The sequence below is a fragment of the Poeciliopsis prolifica genome, unplaced genomic scaffold, assembly GCF_027474105.1.
Source record: "Poeciliopsis prolifica strain line A6 unplaced genomic scaffold, Auburn_PproV2 SCAFFOLD019, whole genome shotgun sequence".
Taxonomy (NCBI): Eukaryota; Metazoa; Chordata; class Actinopteri; order Cyprinodontiformes; family Poeciliidae; genus Poeciliopsis; species Poeciliopsis prolifica.
The window spans coordinates 3,663,851-3,672,695 of NW_026562394.1; the positions used below are offsets into that span (position 1 = coordinate 3,663,851).

The following is an 8,845-nucleotide window of genomic DNA, read 5'->3' on the forward strand; positions in this document are numbered from 1 at the left end:
TATACACAACTCCCTCTCTGATCTGTTGCTGCAAGCTGTCAGACAGCTGTGCTAATGGAGGCGACTCCCTTTAACGCCCTGGGCAAAAAAAGCCATTTTTCAACAGTATGATAAGAAAATTCAAAGGGGTGCATGATTAATGACTAAATGTCAGGAACAATAATCAGTCAATTGAGGCAACTAATCCAAACGTCAGGGTACTTTTCTAAAAGCGTAAGGGTTTTACATAGGAATTATAAGAATAACTTTAACTGTAGCAGGTGTTTATTCTATGTAAAAGTTTTCTACTATTTTGTAGATAAATATTTTTGGGGCATAAAACTAAAATCTCACTCAACACACTCAAGTGTTTTCTACTCTCTGACATAAAAAACTGAATCAGAGGAACTTTCCTGGTGGTGATGATTTCATAGCAGGACACGGTTTAAAGCCACTGTTTCAGAAGCATAACAACAGTGGGTCTGCTGAGGGTTATCACTACATCAGCTCATCAGATCATCCCATGCCCAACACATTCCATTCCTGGCATGGGAACGGACAGGCCCAGATTTCCACAGCAGTCTTCTGTTAGATTTATTATGATTTGCAGATTAGTTGCCCCATTTAAAAACAAATCAAAGCCAACAGTTAACCCTTTAAGCCCAGATTAAAAAAATAACTTCACACAAATCCATCTGAAAACAAGCGATAATTGGTTAAATGTCGCAAAACAAGCTACTACGTTTAACTCAAACATTCTTTACCAAGCGTATTAGCCACACTTCCCTATTCTCTCAATCTTTGATTCTGCACCAGATTTCCAGCAGAGATCTCCTCATAAACCATGGAAATATGTGCCATCAGCCTCCACAGGCCAACTGCCAGCTCACAACTCCACTACCTTAATTACAGTGAGTCAGTTGTCCATCTGAAGACACAGACAACACGGCTGCAAGCACAACACACTCATTCATGAGGTCTTCAGAGCTGGCTTTAAGAATTATGAAAAATTATCAAATGCTGAATAGATACATGTAGAATGAAAAAATTATAGTCAATGGAGAAGATTCACTTACGAGGAGCTCCCTCTGCCATCTCGATGGCTGTTATCCCCAAAGACCAAATATCACTCTGTAAAATAAATGCCGTATAGTGCCTCTGGTTAATGTTTTATTTTCACAGCAAAGAAGCACTGATAATAAATACAGCCTTTCTGCGGTTACCCTAAAGTCGTAAGTGGAGTCCGGATTCTCGTCACAGGCAATGACCTCCGGCGCCATCCAGTAAGGAGTACCGATGAAGGTGTTCCTCCGCCCCACAGTCCTGTCCAGCTGAGCACTCACCCCAAAATCAACTGCATTGAGAGGGTTGAGACCAGTACAGTGAGACCTACTAAAGCAAAACAAACTCAGTATCTTTATTGCAGCATACCTAGCTTGACCTCTGCATTCTCCGTTAGTAGCACGTTCTGGCCTTTGATGTCTCTGTGGATAACTTTATGGGCATGGAGGTGAGAAAGGCCCTGTTTGCAAACAAAGAAGTCAATCACGGTCAGTGAGAGGAAAAGGCTGCTGGATAATTGATCCAACAGTCAAAACTACAGTTTCTCACCCTTAAGATCTCTCTGCAGATGTAAGCGATCCAGTCCTCCTTCAGAGAGCTGCCTTTCGTGTTCTTCACCAAGTCAGTCACTGATCCGGCTCCACAGAACTCCATCACCAGCTGTTCAAAGGCAAACACGCTTTACGAGAGCATGATTAATGACAAAAGCTCTCATAATGTCACTGGACCAGATACAAATGTAAACAAACCCAAAGTTGATCATCGTGTCCTGGCGGGCTCTTCTTCACAAAGGCACCATAGTACGTGGCTATGTTGCGGTGGTGGCTGTATTTCTTCAGCATGTTGATCTCTGCTTTGATCTCTTCCTCTTCCTCCTCTGTAACATCCATCACTTTGATGGCGGCCAGTTGGCCTGTCTTCACATGACGGCCCTGGGTAAGGAACAAGTTGGATCCATAACGCATTCTGCAGTTGTACTTCGAGAACAGGGGTGCGGTGGTTGAATTTTTCTGGTTGATCGCTAATTTTTAAAAAGTCTAACCTGCCTATTCTGATTTTGGCTGATCGTTTTGACTGAAATGTTGCTAAATTTAGCAAAAAAGTTGCTGGGTTGGTGACCATCAACGTGGGGTGACGATTGTTAACAGCAGTCGTGCAGACATGATCTGGTGGGTCGGTCTGTGGTCAAACCTCTCTCAGGACCACTACTTGAGATCACCTGACAGCTTGCATTGCCTCTCCTTCCATGACAGAAAGAGGCTGATAATGTTTTAAGACTGAATTTAATGGGGTGAAAGGAAAATTTTCAGTCTTTATTGTTTTTTTATTGCTTAATTTAGCTGCATCTGCAGTTTAAAGGTCTTTCTCTGTCTCACTGTGAGCGGGAGGGAACAGCGGTACCTGTTCTTCATCAACTGCTGTCCTTTTTTTTTTTGTAAATATCTCTTTTTTTGTTCAACTGAAACTTGTTTAACATTTGTTACCAATGCATCATTTTTGTCATGTAAATTTGTAAAATCAACTTCAAGAATCAGCTTGAAAAACATTGGCAGTATTCATCAGGGATTGGTTATAAAAAAAATTTAAAAATTGGTTAAAAATTTCTCATTCATCTCTAATATGAATGCCCACAAACTTTGGAAGAGAAAGAAATTCACACAGATCGCCCACCATGATTAATAGTGAATAAGTTAAGTGCTTCCCCCCATCATTTGCTAAAAATCAGATTCACTTAAGAGTTTTTGTTCCTAAGAAAACTACAACTTCATCTTATTTATTAAAAGCACCCAGTTCCAGTTAAAGTCCAAGTAGAGCTAATCAAAACTCCTCATTTCAACTTCTAATTGCAACACAAAATGACATTTCCTTGACATGGCTCCAAGTCAACTGCCTGGCATGTAGATAATGTCCAATAGTTGTAACGGAGACTTAGCAACCCCAAAATGCTACTCCTTTCTGTTTTTCTTCAACAGTGAGAATTGGAGATCTTTGTTTTTTTAACATTTATTACCAACTCATTTATTGTAGATGGTTGTAGATCCTTCTCTAACCTTATTGATATATGGGTAAAAAACAAAATGCGTCTGTGTGACGTCTTACTTATACCCCAGTAAAACAGAAAGTTGTAGATTGCCAATTTAAATTTTGAGAGTTTTCTGATCAGCCTAAATGAGTAAAGTTTTTGTTAAAAAAAGGCTCCAAGTACATTTATTTTAGAAAGATCATTTAACAGTGCCAATATTTGTGCTTGCTCTGATTACTTCTGTTTTCACACAAGAGGTGCTTGTAAATTCGTCCATGTATTAACACAATGGCTCACCTTGTACACTTGCCCATACGTCCCATTGCCGACAACCTCAACCAGCTCAAAGATTCCTGCTGGATCCTTTGGAAGAACGACACATTGGGATTAGAAAGACGACATAATACCTAAAGATTATTTTAAAAAATCTTACTGTACGAATAATGCCAACTGAGTTTGCTCTTTTGGTTTCACCTACTAGAGAAAATTTTCCAATTAAAACAAATAAACTTGCATCAAACTTGTTCATTTAGTTTTTTTTAAGAGGTCCTCCACATGTATACATTAACTGACAGGTTGTGTGCTACCTTGTTACTCCTAAGGCTTCTTAGGAGTTTCTTAGGAGTGAATAAAAAGACATCCTCAAACACCTGTTCTTATAAATGCTTCAATAAGGATGCTGTATGCAGTCATAAACGTGCCCAGTGATAACTATGTTTTATTAATTTTCTAACCTGTGAGTATGAATATAACCGTAAACTTTGATGTACATTCTCCACTTAACCACGCAGCTGTTAGCATAATAGCATAAAATGAAATGATATCTGCTCTGTGCTCTCAAGTCAATTAGAATTAAAACATTCTACAGCAAACAGATCCTCTAACCTTTCTATTCCCACCAACAAGCCTTGAATTAGGATTTGTTTTTTAAATATAAAGAAAAGAATCACAGTGTATTCAACTTTTTATAGTACATGAGACACAAAACTAAATTCTCACATGAATTTTCCTTCTTTTCTGGATTTGATCCATGTACATTTCTGCATTGTGCACACATATTTCACTGACACTAATAACGAGTAGGCTGCTTTGACTAAATTATGCAACCCCCTCTCCCTAGAGACGAGAGAAAATGACAAGCAGTTCCACTTTCATGTAATTTCAATATGGCTTTAAGAAGATGTGTGGGTGGTAAAACTGCTGCCTTGGGTTTAAAATGTACACCATGACCTATCCTGCTTTCATCTATCTTCAATCATGGACCTTCTACCTTCAAAATGAGGATTTTCACTTCAGGGTCAGAGGCGGATGTGAAAAACCAAAATCATAGTTTTGAGAAAAAAATACCATGAATTGGGTGTTAAAGGTGATAGTTCAGCTTATGTTAAACACTCTGAAGGATCTTATGAATAGAGATACAAAAGAGGAAAAGATATGGCGTAAAACAGGAGGGAAGAGAAAGATGGTATGGAAAGGAATAATGTGATGACAGAGTGGGCGATGAGGCAGAGGTGGCTGCTTCACCCACATCTGGCACAGAGAGTGGGATGAGACGAATGAGCCAAAAGAAGGGGAAGGGTACACTTATATTCAAACATTAGCATAAGCAAATCAGCTTTGAAAAAAAAAAAGAAGAAGAATGAAACAACAACAAGAAAAAGGGAGGGAAATGTGTTCAGCTAGGGTGGCCACAGATAAATGCTAATAATTCGTGGTCATATTATGTTTATTGTTAAAATAGTGGAGATAAATGAAGCTGCTTATTGTGCTGTAACCTAAAGCTTTGATAAGCTAGCAGTAGAAAAAAAAAACATTTAGAAAGGGAATGAAGCTCCTAAAGGAAGTAAATATCAAATTTCCTGTAAGTTGATCATTTAGCCGACATTTAGAAAAAGAAATAAACAGAAAATCTTTACAGATCCTTCAGAAAAATAAAGGCTAAAACAGTCAAATTATTTATTTTTTCTAAATTTATTTTAGAATGTTACAGCTACTCTCCAGTCATTAGACTCAAACACAAAGGCTGACAAAGTGCTTAATTAAAACAAACACATTTTAATTTTTCTAAAGCTTAATTCTCTAAAGATTTGGTGTGATTTTTTTTTTGATTAGCCGATATCACATTGTCAAAAGTTCAGCGTAAATCTAGAACATAAGAATGTATTTCTAGATGTGTAGCAACAAATTTATCAAACTTATGTTCCAATTCAGATTCAGATTAGATCACAAGGTCCTAATCCTCAAAATATAGCCAACAATGTCACCTGAAAACACCAATCTTTAGATAAATTAATGTTGTAAAATAAAAGAATCCTGTTCAAATAAATTGTTAAGAAATGTGTGCTGCAAGACTTTACATAAACATATTTCGTATTTTGAAATATTATGATCGAGCCACGGAGACGTTTGTTGATATTTGAAATATTTCAACCATGTTCCTCCAGCTATAATCAGGTTAGAGAGCAAAACCGACTGGCTCGAGGACAATGCAGTTCGTGTGATTGCATGGTATTCCATTAATCAACACCTGTTGCCATCACCTGTTGGAAAACAGCCTAGCACCAACAAATACAACTGAAGGGAAGAAAACAGAATGATGATCATGAGGGCTGCCTAACTTTGTTTCTAATTAAACTCTACATGGTCAATTTCCAAAATCACAAGAACATTTTCACACTTGTCTCTGGTGGGTGCTGCTGGCTAAGTAGATTTTGGTGATAAAACCTTACAATAAAAATGGAAGCAAACAGATCAAGTTTAAGCAATACTTTAGTGACTGAAGCAGTAAGTGGACCTAAACATCTTGTACCAATAATAATATAAAGGGAAAAGGAAATTAACTTCTTGATCTAAGAAGCAGAGGGAAAGAACCTATTTTTTTCCCCCAATTGTGAGTTTAGCTAGCATCTTGTGGAATATAGTGCCACTTGATGCCTTTGGAAGAGGTTAAACAATTTTCCATTTTAGATGGATTTGTGTTGAAGAACAGAATAACTCCGATGGACATGCAGGAATGTTAAAACGAATCTCTTTTGTTCCCACAAAAGCATCTGGGGACGCAGATTTTGATATACAACACCGAAAAGTAAAAAAAAGGAAGGTCAAATATGATCTGTATCACATTTAGTAATTCTCTACCTTTTGTCTAAGGTCCATACATTTACAGCTCCTAAAGCCAATATCAGTGTATCAGCCACTACACTCATTTCACATACAAAAATAAACATATACCTCTATGCAAAATGTAGCAAAGCTACATTATTTTTGTAGCAAATAACAAGGTGTGGGCATTTCTAACTTCCCTTTTTCAGAATAACTAAATTTAAATTTGTATTTTTTTTGTTGTTGCTGCATGAACATGAATTCTAACCCCATTACATACATTTTCAACATGGTTATTACTTTTCCAAAAGCTTAACGTGCACCTATTTTGAACATTAAAAATTGGTTTCAATGCAACAGTCCAACTGGACAAACGAAGATGAGACGTTCAAATCTCAGAACACTGTATCAAATGCCAGAGATGATGGGGTTTGATGTTGATACACAGCACAAAGTGGATGGAGTAATGAAAAGAACTACTTACTACCTCCAAATGATTTAACTTCAACTCAAATTAACTGCTAGCTTGATGGTTGAAGCTTGAACACAACTGAGTGTTTCAGAACATAAAATGAGTTTTTAGACGGATAAAGTAGGCTAGCATTGAACTTTCATAATGATTCGTTTCAATCACAAACCTACCAAAGATGCATAAACTAAGCAAAGTAAAGAAAGATAACTAAAATTTAGTAAAGTCACTAAAAAAACCCTGCCAGTGGTTAAAATATCAAACCACAGAACCTTATTGTTTATCATAAAAAAAAGCATGTGGCGGTACTTATGGCCCTAAAAGTCTGAATGGGACAAGAAAAGTGCCTAAAAATACAACTTTAAAAAAAGTCTCACTCTCAAATCAATTGAAATCCTTACAATGCTTTTGACAATATGGTTCAAGGTTGGATGATTATAGAAAAAACACACCTTTAAATTCTTAGGAAGCATAAAAGTGTAATATTTTGATAAATCAGAAGATGTATTATGCTGTGATTTGTGGTTGTAAACATCCCAGCTGCCCACAGCACACACAGCCCGGGGAGGGTTGGGGGGGTGTCGGTATTAAGTTTGTTGCGTGGGTGCAACATGATTGTGCTTGTGTCAGAGGGAAAACTCAAAAATGACATAATATCTAAAGAGACTATTGGCTGCGACTAAATCACTGCATCTTGCAATGATTGCAATAATGACAGTAATAATACTCACCCTGAGAGCTGCGAGGTCTATGTCATCCAGGCTTCGTGTGGGGGCGTTTTCAGACATAGCTGGCCAAACTTATGACGTTAGCTAACAAGTTAGCCACTTATTACACAAGAACAACTTTGACAGGAAAAAAACAAACGGCTTCCCACGAGCCTAATCTGTCGATATCATGCAGGAAAACTGATTTTATGTATCAATGCGGAACACTTTAACACAGCGAGTCCATCGCAGGGGCTGCATCAGACGCACCCAGCAGGCTAGCTTCACGTCAACTCCGGCCGAGAGCTGTAATGTTTTCCGCAGCTAGAAATTCTGACTGAAACACAGCGAATGTTTTTAACAAGATGGCCCCGTTCCAATTCAGCCGGCCGTTAGTGGCGAGCTAATAACTGGTTGGTTTTAAACGCAGCGCACCTCCAGTGTTGTTGGACACCTTGCTGCGTTCATTTTGACAAGAAGACGCTGCGTCTCTGCTGCTGTAAAACATCCCTAGTAATATTACATCTGATAAAATTATGCAAGCAGAGAAAATAATGAGGAAGAAAAAAAAACTCCTACCCGATTTTGACGAAGGAACACTATTTAATTGTGCTGAAAATTGATATAAAAAAAATGTGCGGGCTTGTTCAACGCAGTGGTTGTTTTTAAGAAGAACGCAACGTCTGTGATGTGATGGCGTCCGGGTCCGTCCGCACCAGAACCGAACGTCAAACTGGCACTGGAATACTGCAGTTAAATCCAAGCCGAACAATTTGACTTAAAAGACTAAATAAAAACAACAGCGCCCGCTGCTTCTTCCTGTCAAACTTTATACGACGGCTAAAGAATAAATAATAATCATAAATTCCCACTTTTTCAAGCCGACCGCAAAGTAATCAGAGTACTGGTTCAGGTGTGTGCCTTTAATCAACCCGCAGCTAACGTAGCCGAGCTAGCAAGCTTTTTCCCAGAATAAACTTTCCCTCTCAGTCCATATTTTTTCTGTTGACAGTCGCGCCTAGCACTGCCAACCATCCGGGGGGGAAACACAGCCAGGCTCTCTGTCCGTAACCCTTAAAAGACTGAAGCCATCCGTTGGCTAAACTTAAAGGTTTGCTGTCGTCTCCTCCAGCGTCCAGCTCTGTCGAAACTGCAGTCCAATGGTGCCAGGTACGGCGTAGCTCCTACCTGCGAAACTTGTTATTTCGCCATGTTTTGACTCCTAAGTCCAGCCTCCTACTTCCAGCCTTTAATGTAATGACGATTGGCTGCACACTGCACTCCTCAAGTGTTTTCTGCTCCAGACAGGGACTACGGAGCTGCAGTAGGGACAAATTTGTGTGAAGAAAAACTGTAAGAGTGGACCTTAACCTCAGATCTCTCTGCTCTGAGCTTATCATGCCGGAGTCATCCATTCAAACTCACCTGAACACTCCCTAAAAAGTTAATATGATGGTCGTGTTTTGCAATTAATAAGTAAAGTATGATAAACTCACCCAACTC

The 8,845-nt window shown here is 38.6% G+C and overlaps 1 protein-coding gene across 1 annotated transcript in view; it reads right to left on the bottom strand.

Annotated features, from left to right (window-relative positions):
- The window catches only part of mink1 (misshapen-like kinase 1), a 30,733-nt gene extending 22,084 nt beyond the window's left edge, over positions 1 to 8,649 (bottom strand). Inside the window, 7 exon segments of the mRNA XM_055044033.1 lie at positions 1,056 to 1,110; positions 1,203 to 1,333; positions 1,411 to 1,501; positions 1,591 to 1,701; positions 1,791 to 1,973; positions 3,362 to 3,427; positions 7,367 to 8,649. Of these exon segments, the coding sequence (XP_054900008.1) occupies positions 1,056 to 1,110; positions 1,203 to 1,333; positions 1,411 to 1,501; positions 1,591 to 1,701; positions 1,791 to 1,973; positions 3,362 to 3,427; positions 7,367 to 7,423 (694 nt within the window). The 5' untranslated portion in view covers positions 7,424 to 8,649.
- Positions 8,650 to 8,845: the final 196 nt, after the last annotated feature.